Below are 15,358 nucleotides of genomic sequence, written 5' to 3' on the forward strand. Positions count from 1 at the left end.
ACACACTAATCTCTCTTCATAGTGCAGCTCTCTGTTCTTGCCCTGAAGTTGCACCTTTTGTTATCACAAAGAGAAGTTGTTTGTCTCTCAGCCGGGCCACGAGGTTAAACTTAAACACCAGCCGACAAACATGTTTTTTGCTGACCTGCTGTGCATAAAATGATGTCGGCCTGCACATCAGGATGTCCCTGTCGGAGGTGCACTCGACTGAAACCGTTCTTGTGCGCGTCCCTCCTCAGGATAAGCTGTTTCCTCAGGCCATCGACTACCTGCAGAGGGCCTTCAGCGTGAGGCGAAGGGTTGGACCTGTGCTGCTCAGCAGGTGTGTTTCCATCTCCAATAATCCAATAATGTGACTTTCCACTGGTAAAAACACCCGACTTCAAGACGAGAAAGCCTCAATCTGAATGCATTTGGAAGTTAAATATGTTACAAACAGACACTAAATTAGTTGTCAACTATTTCTACGATCAGTTAGTCAGTTTGTGTTTTTGTTTTTTAAAAATAAAAAAGGAAAGAAAAGAAAAGAAAGCTAAAAATCTCTGATTCCAGCTTCTTAAATGTAAATATAATGTGTATATTTTCTGGTTTGTTTCCTCCAAGACAGGAAACTGAACATCTTTGATTTGTGGACGGATTAATCGACAGTTAAAACACTTCTCAGTTGCAGGTCTAATGCAGCGTCTGAACAATTTTTTTAGGTCTTCAGCATCAGTAAAAGCAGCACAGTGCAGAGATACTGAAAGTTTACTTTGATACAACAGCATCAGAATTATGCTCAACAATGCAGAGTATGCGTATTATATGCATATTATTGTATTTTGATTACTGATGTTTTTAACGTTCATTTCGCTTCAGTCATGGAGCTGATGAAGGCAGTTTAGCTTTAACTGTATTATACTGCTGTATAATGTAGTTAAAGTCGTTTCCCAGCTTCATTACTGGTCTGTAGCTTAATCTGTAATAATGCATCATATGATTCCACATGCCTCTCATCGAGCATTTAATTAAATTCAATTCACTTCAGTTTTATTTATATAGCATCAATTCACAACAGATGTCACGTCACAGCTCTCAACAGAGGAAGTTTAGTCTCTCAGTGTGGGCCTTTTGTCTTTGCTGCTGGGAGGCTTTAATTTCCTCTTGTTTAGGTGCAAGATGTTGAAATGTTTATGGAAACAGCTAAACCAGCGTATGTGTCATGTTAAGTTAATTTAACGTCCGTCTCTGTCGCCTCAGACAATGTGCCACCAACCAGTACATGAGGAAGCGAGATGACCCTCATCGCTACTGCCAGGACGCCTGTGCAGACGTCACCCGGTGTGGCCCCGTCGTCGTACCACAGCACCACCTGCAGGTCAGGAAGGGCCACAAGACAAAGAGTCTATACACCTACGCTCGCCGCTCTGTTGAGTTAGAGCTAAAATGCTAATGAGCACATATGCATGAAAACTTAATTTAGCACCTTTAGCTGATTGCCAATTAGCATGAAAGTGTTGGACAAAGCTGTTCAAGAGCCAGATGTTTCCCTCAGGAGTAGCTGGAGACAAAAAAAAACAGAGCAAGTGTTAGATTTTTATCAGGTGATTTCTGTTTCTGGACCCGTACAGAAACAGATTAGCCTCACCAGATGAAACAACAGTCCATTCTCTTTATCCAATACCTGTAAGTAAATGCAGCATCTACAACTGCTGCTAACAACCACAGACTGCATATAAAAGATGGATGTAGTCACTGTGACGTCTTTGATTGGTTTGTTGACTGCTGTTTAGAAGCCCTGAGTTTGTCTGGTTGGCTGTTGAAACCAAAAGTAAGCGAGGGTTGGATCTGTCTGAGTAGCCGAGGACGCTGTGCACACCGATACAGCAGCGACTTAAACATGTCCTGCTTTGTTGCCTATTTCACTCTAAACGGGACCAAAATTGACAAAATGAGCACAAAGCTGGATTAAAGGAGGCATGAAACTAGTGACTGAGATCATAAACTCATTAGGAAAGTGTTTACTGAGGCAGCAAGTCGAGGGAGAAGTCGGTTCATTTTTTCTTAGACTTCTGTACATTTTTGCAACCAGAGGAGTCGCCCCCTGCTGGCTGTTAGACAGAATGCAGGTTTAAGACGCCTCTATGTTGACTTCATGTTGGATTCCACTTTTCACACACAGTCTACCCAATAAAGCATTAGCATTATAGCTAATGTGCCACCTGGAGTTCCTGAGTGGTAAATACAGCACAGAAGACACAACACTATAATGAGAATTAACTGCCTGAAAACAGTCATTTCCGGTGGAAAAACCCTCATTGTACAAACATTATCTTGTTGAACTTGCAGCTAATTTACCATTGTTGAGGGTTCGACATCTTTCACCGGGCATCACCAGCCAACTGTTTATTAGCTGCTTAGCCTCCCGAGTCACAGCTGCCTTTACAGCGGGGGGAGGACGGAGCGGAGTGGAAGGTTGTAAAGGATAAAAGAAGGGTATTGTCAGGATGTTAATCAGATTATGGTTATTGTGGACGCTGGGCAGGAGCTAATAATAGAGCTGTAGCCTCTCCTGCTGTGGGCTCTCATTACTGAGGCTTAAAAACAGAGCGACAACGATTAATCACTTAGACTCATTTTTAAAAAGCATAAACATTTCTCTCATTCCAGTTCCTTCAATGTGAATATTTTCTGATTTCTTTATGAAAGCAAACTGAAGATTTTTGGGTTGTAGATAAAAATAAAAGATCAGCGGGCGTCAATTTGGGCTTTGATAAACACTCAACATTTAATTTTTTAACCATTTTCTGACATTTTATCGACCAAGCAACTCGTCAGTTAATCGAGAAAATGATCTATAGATTAATTGCCAATAAAAATTACTAATACTTTGAACCCTAATTGAAAATCTGAAGCTAAATCTGTGACTAATTTGTTAGAACGTGATAATATTTGTCCAGATGAGTTTTAGCTTTAGGAACTAAAGTAGTTTTGGTCACTTGGATGTAAACAATCAAAACTAGATCTAAACAATAATGTCAGCAGTGTGACGTATCAATAGTTTCTGTATCAGGTTATTTCATTTCATTATCTTGTGTTATATCACTTATTACCTTTAGTATAGTTGCCAACATTACTTCCTAGTGTTTGATTCCAGCCCTATTTGAGTTTACTTATTATATTTCAGTATGGTGTCATACTTACATCTCGTTGCTTTTCTGCTTTTTCGGCACTGCGCTTCTTATGTCACTTATTTTCTTCTGAGCAATATCTGAACACAAGAGTTTCCTTTAAAGTTTAATCTCATCTTAGGTTTTCGTCCCTTTTCGTTCACTCTTGATTTGTGTATTTCTCTCCCAGCAATGCAAGGTGTGCAGCGAGTCCGGGAAGTCTTGCGGCCCCACGGGGCCTCCGGACGGCCCCGGAGTGGAGGGCTCCGACTTCGTGCTCTACGTCAGCGGCATCACCACGGAGCGCTGTGGGCAGGAGAACATCGTGGCCTACGCTGCCTACTGCCAGCTGGAGGCAGAGCTGGACAGGTGGGAGGACAAAGAAACTACACCTACATGTGCTGCCGGAGTAAAGAAAGACGCCTAAAAACTGAGACAACTTTTAAACCAGCAAACTAGTCAGAATGTCAAGATTAGGATGCTTAAATTTGGCTTTAAAGTTAGTGTAAAAATGCACAAAACCGCCCGAGCTAATGTGAGTTTGTGTTTCAGACCCATAGCGGGCTACGCCAACCTGTGTCCTGCCATGATCTCCTCCCAGCCTCAGGAGTTTGAAGGGATGCTCTCCACTGTCAAACATGAGATCATCCACGCTCTGGTCAGTACAGCACCACGCTCCCTCCGGTCTTCTGTCAAAATGTGCTTCTTGTAAAGAAAGTTTCCGACCACACTGCTTGACTGATAAACCAACACCGAGCCTTTGCAGCTTCACGAGCCTTTGCAGCTTCTACACTATATTTTATGCAACGCTTAAAGCAGATTGCCTTAAATCGTGTGCATGACTTATGTTTAGTTGGAAATTATTGCGACGTAATTAAGAAATTTACCCAAATACTGCATTATAGCTATAACACAGAACTCACAGGGGTCATTTTCTGAGATATTTAAAGTACATTTTGTTGAAAATGTTCAACTTTTATTTAAGTGTTTTATACCAGGTGTGATCAGGCTTTAACCGGGTTCATGTGTGTGGTGGGTTTTCGTGGCTGAAGTTGGACCTGAGTTCTGTTTCTTCTCGGTCCATCAGGGGTTTTCAGCCGGTCTGTTCGCCTTCTACCACGATGACGAAGGCAAACCTCTGACTCCTCGCTTCGCCAGCGGCCTGCCCGCCTTCAACGAGAGGTGAGCAAAGTCTTCCTAGACTAGATGGGGGGTCCCAGGCGTTTGCTTTGCGCGTCCGTGATTCTTTACACCAACAGGAACCTTTAAAAAGAAGAGAGAGGGAAGAACATCTAGTTTCCTCTTATTGGAATCATCTGAAGTTTCATCTATACTGTGTGACTCCGCTCGTCCTGTGTGGTGAAGATTTTACATGACGTGATGCTCGTCAGAGTTGCATTCAGACAGGAGTCAAGAAATTAAAAGCTTGACTACCTGCAGACTCAGTGGTTTCAGTCAGTGAAAGTTTCAAACTTTGCTTTTACACGAAGGCACCACGTTGTTGCAGTTTATATCAGAGTTTAAATCTGGTTTGTGTCGGAGGACGCTACGAGGTCCGAGGTAGTGTCCAAAGAAAGTTTCTAATCCTGCAGATAAATAAGAAACTCGGTGTTTAATGGAAGGATGAGAGTCTACAAATAGAAAGAAATTGTTGGCAGCACATTTGAGCACATCATCAGCATTTTATGCATTTTATATGATCGAATCATTAAAACCCATCAGTGTTTGTCACAAAAAGCAAATCGTGCATTTTTAAAGTCAATAATTTGCTTTTTCAGATCTTTGTTGAGCTCCTCCCACTGTGGTGTTTGTAACGGAGTCTAATGAGTGGATCAAATGGTCTCTGTTTGATTTGGCTCAGAGGAGTCAGCAGCTGTATTGATTGGAATCACATATGAAAAGTTAAGAGGTCACAAAGAAAATGTGATTAGCACGGCTTTGTACGTCACCAAAACTGGTCATTCAGGTTGCTGTATGTATGTTTTTGACCCAGCAGGTTTTGTCATATTTCCAGAAGACCTTTAATAACACTTTCTTCACTGATGTTTTAAAGGAGTAGTTCAGCATTTTTGGTGAATTTTGCTAAATGTGAAGCAAGAGTCAACAACTTAGCTTCGTGTTAGGACTTAAAATGGGGAACCTGCTCTAACTCGTGATGCTAAACCTGTGCTTCAGCCTGGGTCTGTACCAGTGGAGCGAGGCGGTGATCCGGAGGGTCAGCCGGCTGTGGGACATCAGGGGAGGAGTGATGGTCCGACACCAAGTCCACGTCCTCGTCACTCCTCGAGTCGTGGTAAGAAGCAGCTTGTGTGGGTCACAGTTCCTCCTTATATCAGCAACAGCATGTTTACATCAGTTAATCAAATCAGTTTCCTGCCACTTATCTGAGTCCAGACAGTCACGGTCTCTGATGTCCAATGAGTGTCTTTGCAGTCGTTTTGCATCTTTGGTTTTTGTGTTTTTCTTTGTAGTCGTTTTGTGTCTCTTTGTAGGCGTTTTGTGTCTCTTTGTGCTGGTTTGTGTCTCTTTGTAGTTGTTTTGTATCTCTTTGTGGTCATTTTGTGTCTCTTTGTGCTCGTTTGTGTCTCTTTGTAGTCATTTTGTGTCTCTTTGTGGTCATTTTGTGTCTCTTTGTAGTCGTTGCGTGTCTTTTTGTGGTCATTTTGTATCACTTTGTGGTCGTTTTGTAGCACTTTGTAGTCATTGTGTATCTCTTTGCATTCATTTTGTGTCTCTTTGTAGTTGTTTTGTGTCTCTTTGTAGTCATTTTGTGTCTCTTTGTAGTTGTTTTTCATGTCTGCTTTTGTTGTGTCTCTCTTTGGGTCACATTGTCTCTCTTTGTGATTGTCTTGTGTCTCTTTGTGGTCATTTTAACAGTTGTATCGTGGATGTCTTGTGAATGTTTTGTAGCCATTTTGTGTTTGTCATTTGTTGGCTGTTTTCTGTGTGTCTTTTTGTAATCGTTTTGTGTCTTTGTGTAGTTGCTTTTAAACTGTTTTTATTGTGTTTTTTGTAGCTGCTTTGTGTCTCTTTGCTATTGTTTTGTGTCTTTAGTCATTCTGTCTCCTTGTCGTTGTTTCGTGTCTCTTTATAGTCCAGTTAAACACTTTTTCTGTTCATTTTGTGGTTGTTTTGTGCCTCCTTGTGGTCACTTTGCATCTGTTTGGGGTTGTGTTGCCTGTCGCTGTGTTCTTCTTTTACCTGAGCTCATATCACGTTACTTAACTGTACTACAAGGATTTACTGTATATTTACTGTGTACTGCTGGGAAGTGATATTAATGTTCGATTAGAGGAATCTATATTTTACTTGTGACTAGGATCAATGTCAGGAAGTGACTGAGCTCGTGTGTGTTGTTGTGTTTGACTGCAGGAGGAGGCCAGGAGACATTTTAACTGCCCCATCTTGGAGGGGATGGAGCTGGAGAACCAGGGAGGGACTGGAACTGAGCTGAACCACTGGGAGAAGAGACTGCTGGAGGTCACCACCGGCTCTGAGTTCTTTGGTAGTGAAGAGTTCAGCTTTCTCCTCTGTGTTAACTTCTTTTTTTTTCTAATGTAATCCCTCAGAACGAGGCGATGACGGGCTCCCACACCCAGAACCGGGTGTTCTCCAGGCTGACGCTGGCCATCATGGAGGACAGCGGCTGGTACCGGGCCAACTACAGCCTGGCCCAGAGGCTGGACTGGGGCCGCGGCCTCGGCTGCGACTTCGTCATGAAGAGCTGCAAGTTCTGGATGGACAGACAGCGGCAGAGGTCGGAACAACACTGATGTGCAGTTTTTTAATGCTCGTGATCATAAAATAACGTCTGCTGTTGTTTTAAAATGTGTAAATGTGGTTCCAACCATAAAACGTAAGTAAAGGACATCCTCTCAGATACTGTTTTGAGGTACTTTGTTTGAACATCGTCACTCTTCAGGCAAAAACAAAAGTAAAACGCTACTTATTTATAGGTTTTAGCTTCTCAGATATCAGGAGCTGTTGCTTGTACTTGTCATGTACAGAAGAGAACTTGAGTTTCTTTAGATTTCAGATGTTAGTCGGACAAAACAAATTCTGCGCAATTTACAAAAAACACCTCTTACAACAGAAAAACAATATTCAGATTCATCGATGATAAAAACAAGTTAGTTGCAGATTAATCGTCACACTAACGATGGTGCTAAAGTTCTAAACAGCACAAAAACAGTGTAGATTGTTTTTTTTTTTTAAACTTGTGTGCATGAGATTAAACATTTTATGACCTTAGAGGCTATAAAATGTAAAGACTATTTTCACTCTCGTATTTTATGTGTGCACCTTTTCATTTAAGTTGGATTTTAAATAACTTACTTTGTTGTGTGTATTTAAACTGTGGTGCTGTCGTTTTTATTTATTTATTGTACATATTTAACAGCGCCATCTGAAAACTCTGTGTTTTGAATAGCATCAGAATATGCATTTCTTGAAAGCACCGAGCCTTAAAACTAAAACACCAGAAGGTATTTTAAGATGGTGCTACCTCACAACAGTGTTAAATGTTGAGTCAGTATTTGCTGCACAACATTTTAAGTCCAATAAACAAAATGCTTTGAGGGAGCTTCTTGCACGATTTTCCAGAAGTTAAGACTCACTCTTTGCAGGTTTTACAGCTTCTTATCAAATAAATAACTTTATTATTACCCTTTTTGCAGCGTTAATGAGCTTAGAAATGATTTAGTCTAAATGTATTTTCCAATAACTGCACAGTGAACAGTGTCAACAGGCAGCAAGAAGGTTCCCAAAGGGGTCTTTTCTTTTTTAGCTGCATTCATGCATCATTTGTTCTAATAAATTAGCTTGCCGTCTTCAGAATAAAACCAATAATCCTTGACTTAATAACCACGACCTCAGCTCACCGGTGATGTTTGTGTTTGCAGGCGACACGCTGTGACGCCGTACTGCGACACAGTTCGAGCGTCTCCTCTGCAGCTGACCTGCAGGCAGGACCAGCTGGCTGTGGCCGTCTGCAACCTGCAGAAATACCCGCAGGAGCTGCCGCTGGAGTACCAGGTACACGAGAGAGACCGGCAGGGAGGTGGTCGTAATAAACAACCGGCAGAGCGGAGGTTTAGCTGGGACGGTTCCAGGCGTCCTGATGGTCTCCTTTAGGTCATTTCATCTCAGATCTTTAGTTTCTGCTCGACCATCTCTGATTCACCTGAATTTCTCATGAAGATAAAAGGCTGAACTTTTCACTGTTGTTTCTCATCATACGATTGGTCTGAAAATTAAACTCTGATTAGATTTTTTTTCCTAATTATATGTGCAGAACCATTTTGAAACTATAGAGCTGCTGTGGATTAGGCTAACCACCATCGTGCGACTGAGAATTTCATATTATAATGCATTAAATATATTTAATAGTTCCTGAAATGTCGTCGTTCAAACAGCCTCAAAATTCAACGTGTGAGAAAACGAGCTGAAAGTGGGTCGACGGGTGGAAAGCATTTGATACGTCGGTGTAAAATTTCACCGATACCGTTTTAAATATTCATATTTTACGCTCAAATATGAGATAAATCAGAAATAGTTGAGCAGAATTTGTTGTTTTGAGATAGAATGACTCTTTCACAACTCAAAAAGATTGTTTTTTGATTTTTTTTTGTTGTTATTGAGCCTCAAAGATGGAGCTTTTTAACATTGGCTTAAATTTTTTCCTCATATTTCAACTCACCAGAGCATCAGAGCTTCTTTGATCCATTCGTCTGATGTTGCAGATTCTGAATTGACGACACGATGAGAAATATCAGTGAAAATGTCAGGTTTTTATCTTAAATTGTTCCACAGATATTGCCGTTAAAACTTCAAATATCCACAGTTAATGATAAAAAAAAAGCAAATCAGAGACAGTCAAGCAGAAGGAAACCGAGGATTTGAGATGAAATTTGAGCTTTGGATGGATTCTGACATGCACACTAACTTACAGTAACACCAAGTTTGCTGCATCCAGTGTAACCAATCTGTAAAAACGACTCATTAAATAGGAGCCTGACCCCCTTCGTCTGTGCTGTTGGATGCAAATAATTAGTGTAATTATTTTTCTGAAGCTAGCGACTGAAATTGAAAGTGATTTTTTCCTCTTCAGTAGCCCTCTGTGCAGTCGGCTTCATATTGTGTAGCTGTATGTGACACTATGAGCTGCTCAGTAAGTGTTTTTTTTTACGTGTCAGTACTTTGAGCGGATCCCCGACGTCGCTGCGGATCAGCTGTCGTTCTTCGGCGGCGCCGTGGAGATCGCCGACTTCTGTCCCTTCAGCCAGGAGTTCAGCTGGCACCTCAGCGGAGAATACCAGAGGAACTCCTACTGCAGGGTGTCCGAGAACCAGCCAGGTAGCGCTCACTGCATGAACGCCTCTCTTGTTGTCAACACAACCAGTGAACAGACCACAACAACAGTCCTGCTCAGCTGCATCACCTTGGTGTTCATGTGAAGCCCGCATGTCCAGACTGTCTCGCCTCAGAGACTTTTATTTGTTGCACTTGTACACAAATACTATGAAAAATGAACAAACAGCCTGAGGAAGAAGCTGCAGCGTCATCATCACGGGTATGTTTTGCTTCCAGACTGGTGGAGGAACTACGGAGCAGAGCAGTACGGACCAGAATCCGTGTGTCTGTACCAGAAGTCGGCCTTCGTGATGGAGCAGTGCACCCGCAAGATGACCTACCCCGACTGGGGCTCCGGATGCTACAAGGTGACGTCACTTCAGCAGCTTTATGTGTGTTGTCGCACGATTTGAGATGTGATGATACTTAACGAGCTCAAAACATTTCACTTCTTCAACATTTATCCACATTTAGAGCTCGATGCGAGGCCTAAAACGAACACCTCAGCTTCAGCATCTATGCTAACAACAGCTAGCATCCCAACAGAAAAGCAGTTCAGCGACACTGGAACATGACATTTACAGAAAAATAAGTTTTTAAAGATGTTTGCAGATTCAGCTGTATTTAAGATCTGCTTGGCAGAGAGATTTCTGAAATGACAAGTTGAGTTTTCTCCATAATATTCCTCGTTAGGCAGTAACAACACACACGTCTGGTGGATGTTTCTACAGATAACATGCTCCTAGTTTGCATGCTAAGCTAACAGGCTACTGACTTATTTAATAGGTGTTTATATTTACTGTACAGACATCGGAGTCTCTCAAAACCTACGGCTACTGCTACTACTAGTCTTATTCCTCCAACTATTGCAATTCCTAGTCCTACTACTACTCCTGCCACTACTACTCCTACAACTCTTATTCCTCCTACTACTCCTAGTCCTAGTCCTCCTCCTCCTCCTACTACTACTACTACTTCTGTTCCTCCTACTATTACTACTCCTCGTCCTCCTACTCCTCCTCCTCTTCCTACTACTACTACTCCTAGTCCTCCTCCTACTACTACTATTCCTGGACCTACTCCTCCTCTTCCTCCTCCTCTTCCTCCTCCTACTCCTCTTCTTCCTCCTCTTCCTCCTCCTCCTCGTCCTATGACTACTCCTCCTACTACTACTCCTAGTCCTCCTCCTCCTACTACTATTCCTGGACCTACTCCTCCTCCTCCTCCTCCTCTTCCTCCTCCTACTCCTCTTCTTCCTCCTCTTCCTCCTCCTCTTCCTCCTCCTCTTCCTCCTCCTCCTCCTCCTCCTCCTCCTCCTCTTCCTCCTCCTCCTCCTCCTCCTCCTCCTCCTCCTCCTCCCACTACACCTACTACACGTCTTTCCTCCCCGTGCAGGTGTCGTGTTCGGCCCAGGGCCTGACGGTGTTCGTCCAGGATCGGTCCTTCCAGTGCGGCCGTAAAGGTCAGCTGCTGAGCGTCAGCGTCCGAGTCAACGACTGGGTTTACAACGGCGTCCTGATCTGCCCCGCCTGCACCGACTTCTGCGACGACTGCCCCCTGCCCCACCAGCTGCCCCCCATCAACACCTCCAGGAGCAACCCCATCGGTCAGTGACGCTCCTCCTCAGCCACGTTTCAGTAGCCGTAGGATAGAGTAGGATAGAGGCTGTGCAGGTGAATTAGTTCATCATAAATCATCAGGAAGATAAATGCAATCAAATCTAGAGAATCAGCTGTTAATTTATAATCAGCTAAGTACAAGGGTAGCAAATACAGAAGCTGAAAAAAAAATCTAAAAATACAGACAGAATGAAGTTTTAAAAATACTAAAAACAAAGAATAACACTTTATTTTACTACGACTTCACTAAAAAGAAACGATGCACTAAAAAATGTCTAAAGAGGGAATAAGAGTAAAAACAAAAAAAATAGTAAACTTAAAATTGAACAAAATGAAAATGTACAAAAAATTAACAAATAAAAAATTAAATTAAATTAAAAAAGAAACAATGAAAATATCTAACTGAAAAATAAAAAAAATAACAGAAAAATGTTGAGAAAAAAATTATAATAAATAATTTGAAAAATTCAATGTATTGATTGTGTATACATGAAATAGTATATATATACATAACACACATAAATTTACTAAACTATACTATATAACAATAATATACACTAAATCTAAATTACTAATACTGAATCCTGGCATATAAGGAAACAAAACTCAATTATAGATGTAGTTACATAGTAATATGTATTTATTATCATGTGCTTTCTTTAATAAATTAATTTTATTTGATATTTTGACTGATTTGTCTTTAACATATGCACACATAGAGTGTATGTGGTTGTCGAGGGTTACAGCCACTGACATGTAACCGTGTGTATTTTATGGGTCGTTAAGATGATAAAAGATTGGACAATAAATAAAAATACAGGTAAAAATATCATGAAGTACAACACTAAAAACAAACAAAAATAAATTATGATAAAACATTCAAATGCAAAAAATAAAAATAAAAATAAATCTAGTGAAATAAATAAAAATTAGAATAAATATAAATGATAAACTTATAAAACGTGTTGTTTCCCAGACCCCTACCTGATCTCCAGGTCGGTGTTTTTTAGGCTGTTTAACGTGTTCATGCGTGTCGTGTTGTCTTCCTGCTGCAGATCCGTGCTCCAGCTCTCCAGGTCTGGGCTCCACTCTGTGGCTGCTGCTGCTCAACCTGCTTCCCCTCGTGGCCGGACTGCTGCTCTGCCACTGCAGCTGATGACACACCAACCAGGTAGCTCGACTCTCCTCCGCCGGCGCCGTCGCCCTCTGAGGACTCGGACCGCACGCTTTTCCACTTTTTTCTGTTTGCTGAAGAGCCTCTTGTTTTTAACTTCCTCCTTCCTTCATTCCTAGACTCTGCTTTGACCTTCATTCCATTCAGTCCGTTCTCTCTTTTCCTTCTGCTGAAGCTCCGTCGGTGTGTTTACATGCACTTAAGTATCAGGTTACATCCGTTTTGAACCAGAAACCCTCCTGAGTCAGGTACACGTCAGCGTGGTGAGCAGCTATTGGCATGTGAAGCATCAGAAGAAGAACAAATCTGATCAAAAAGGGACCATCTTTGTTATTGCAGAACACTGGCACATGAAAAATTAAGCATTTTTCCAAATTTGTGCGAATTACCGACTACATCATGTACACTGGGGATGAGATCCTGACATGAGCACTAATATTATGATTAATTAGTGCAATAGGCAACTGAAACGGTTGCTCAATTAGCTGATTATCAACCAATAAACTCATCTTGATTTCAGATTATTTGTTGTTTTTGAAAGCAAATCGAGTGAAGAAAAAAAAAGCCCAAAATTTGTAGATTTGAGCCTCACTTTAGCGTCACTAAAACTTAATTTCATCCAAATGTTTTGGCAACTTCTTGGCCAAACAATTAATCCATGAATTAAAAAAGTAATTTAAAAAAAATCATAATGGGGGAAAAAAAAGAAAAATTGTTAGTTGTTGTTTTAATCATCGATTCACCTGCTTTTCATTCCACCGTCCAGTCTGACCATGTGGAACAAATACATATTAATGATAAACTTTACTTATATCGTGCTTTTTATTATTATTTTTAAATAATATGCTTACCATAAAATAAAAGCAGATCAGGTCAATAAGGCCAAACGGACACGGGAACAGAGAAAGTAGAGCGACTGAAATAAAATAAGATCAGACAAATAGGAATTAAAGAAAACAAAGTGACCATAAAAACCTAAATCAGCCAGAACATAGAGGTTCAGTGTGATGATTTATAGCCGTGTTTTTACGAAAACAAAACCCTGAATTTCTAGTTGTAGGTGTAGGTAGGAACTGAAAGTTTCTCAGGGAAATAAGTCGACTCGTCTACATGTTGCTTTACTGTTTAACTACTATTTGTCCGAGAAATTTTAACTCTGGGTTTGACATCCGTCATCGTTTTTTCGTAGCAACCGGTTGTAAAACGTGTTTCTATCATTTATTTTCAGGAACATTTTTTAGATTTTGAGAAAAGAAACCGTTAATGTAAGAGACAAACGTTTTAAATTATTAAAAAAAAAGTCCCCAATTTGTGCTAAAACTAAGTTTATGCACTCAATGTTTTAAAAAAAAACAGTTAATAAGCTTCAAACCTGACGTCGCAGACATTTAGCTCAAACAGCTGATCGGCTTCAGTCATTTATAAGAATAACGATCATTTAACTGATTCCTGAAAACTTTTATTTACGTCTCCGTCTTCTGCTTACAGCTGCTTTTATTTCCGGCTTCTTTTAGTTTTTCTTATTTTTTTTAGCGACATTTCAAAAGTTCTTCTTCAGATTTGCTTCACTGTTACACAGAAACACGATCAGGTTACTTAAGTGCATGAAAACATCCAACATCTTCTGGAAAATCGTTTGTCTGGTGCAGCAACGACAAATCAGTTCATGTCTTTCTTCCCACAAAGTTTGTTTCGCCCACGATGCAGAACAGTGACGGATTCATTCTTGGGATCATCCTCCTTCTTTTTTTTTTTTTTCTTTCCCGCTGTAGCGACAGAGGAGGGAGGTCTGTCTTTTTACGACGACGGAAACCGACGGTACAAATCCAATCTCTTCGTCCTCAACGGCTGCCTGCAGATCAACCCAAATATGAACCGACATCCGGTCGCTTGGTGGTTTTACGTGCAACCGGACGATTTTAAAGCTACGAATACTTTTTTTTTATTTTAACCCGCACTCACGAGCCGAGAGAACAGTGTTCGTCCTCCGACTGAGTGCGGTTCGGTGAACTGTTTAAAAGTTTTATAAGCTTGAAGGATATTTTACGCAGAGAACTTTTAATGTAAATACAAATGTGAATCTCTCCTGAGGGACGTCTCCCAGCCTCCTCCGGACTTGAGTTTTAATTCATTACCTCGTTTGCTCTGAGTAGATTTGGCGTCACGTTAGCAGAGACATGTTCAGACGCAGGGACGGATGAGTGCAGCTTTGTTTCTGTTCTCTACATTTTCAGTTTTCTTTATAATTAGATGCTGTTCACATTAAGGCAGGTGTCAGAATTGCTCCCCAAACATTCCCCAATATGTAAGAAATCATTCAGCGTAATCAAATCTGGCATATCGGGGTTTTGTTGATGTTCAAAACAAGCAGGAGCTTTAATTTGCCGCAAAGCCATGTCCATAAACTTCAATCAGGGCTGCACAGTTATGGCCAAAACGATAATGCCAGTTGGTTATCATGATTATTCACCATGTCGTTGTGCCACATTCCTGCTAACGTCTGCAATCTTTCCCTGAATTCGGTGCGTCTTTAGGGGCAAAATATAAGTCAAAACATACCCAAATCTCCTCTGCGCTCACCGAAAATGTGGTTATCATCAACACTATAACGTCCTGATGTTCCCTAAACGCCTCACATGCAGGCTACGGTGGAAGCTAGCTGGGCAGCTGTGCACAGAGAAGCCTCTGGTCTCCGCTTAGGCTACGTTCAGACTGCAGGACTTGTGGGGCAACGTCTGTACAGAGAAACGTGTGACTCAGGAGTGCTGGGATAGTGATGGGAGAGGCTGTACTGATGGGTGACCTTTATGTTCATGGGCGAGCGCCTCTTTTTAACACTCTCATAGCAAGACACACATCTTCGGCGGCCCGAATGACGTGTTGGTCAGATCAATGCGACCTGGCCGTTCAGACAGAAGCTGCATGGCAACAGATCAGATACCTATCGGATTTAGGACCACATATACAAGTGGACCGACCGAATGGCTCGTAGCAACAAGCCTGGTACCCCATACTCCCTCAGAGCCATCCGGTCCCTGTACAGTCAAACCAGCTGTGTCTGTATT

General features: G+C 41.4%; 1 protein-coding gene across 1 annotated transcript in view; it reads left to right on the forward strand.

Moving 5' to 3' along the window:
- Window positions 1–14,952, forward strand: part of lmln (leishmanolysin-like (metallopeptidase M8 family)) — an 18,013-nt gene extending 3,061 nt beyond the window's left edge. Inside the window, exons 4-17 of the mRNA XM_008295401.1 lie at window positions 240–322; window positions 1,240–1,357; window positions 3,340–3,518; window positions 3,702–3,807; window positions 4,237–4,331; window positions 5,325–5,442; window positions 6,522–6,629; window positions 6,719–6,906; window positions 8,051–8,183; window positions 9,344–9,503; window positions 9,738–9,868; window positions 10,896–11,106; window positions 12,175–12,290; window positions 14,066–14,952. Of these exons, the coding sequence (XP_008293623.1) occupies window positions 240–322; window positions 1,240–1,357; window positions 3,340–3,518; window positions 3,702–3,807; window positions 4,237–4,331; window positions 5,325–5,442; window positions 6,522–6,629; window positions 6,719–6,906; window positions 8,051–8,183; window positions 9,344–9,503; window positions 9,738–9,868; window positions 10,896–11,106; window positions 12,175–12,275 (1,731 nt within the window). The 3' untranslated portion in view covers window positions 12,276–12,290; window positions 14,066–14,952. The remainder of the gene's footprint in view (window positions 1–239; window positions 323–1,239; window positions 1,358–3,339; window positions 3,519–3,701; window positions 3,808–4,236; window positions 4,332–5,324; window positions 5,443–6,521; window positions 6,630–6,718; window positions 6,907–8,050; window positions 8,184–9,343; window positions 9,504–9,737; window positions 9,869–10,895; window positions 11,107–12,174; window positions 12,291–14,065) is intronic.
- The last annotated feature ends 406 nt before the right edge of the window (window positions 14,953–15,358 follow it).

This window comes from Stegastes partitus, unplaced genomic scaffold (genome assembly GCF_000690725.1).
Source record: "Stegastes partitus isolate 25-593 unplaced genomic scaffold, Stegastes_partitus-1.0.2 Scaffold1044, whole genome shotgun sequence".
Classification (NCBI taxonomy): domain Eukaryota; kingdom Metazoa; phylum Chordata; class Actinopteri; family Pomacentridae; genus Stegastes; species Stegastes partitus.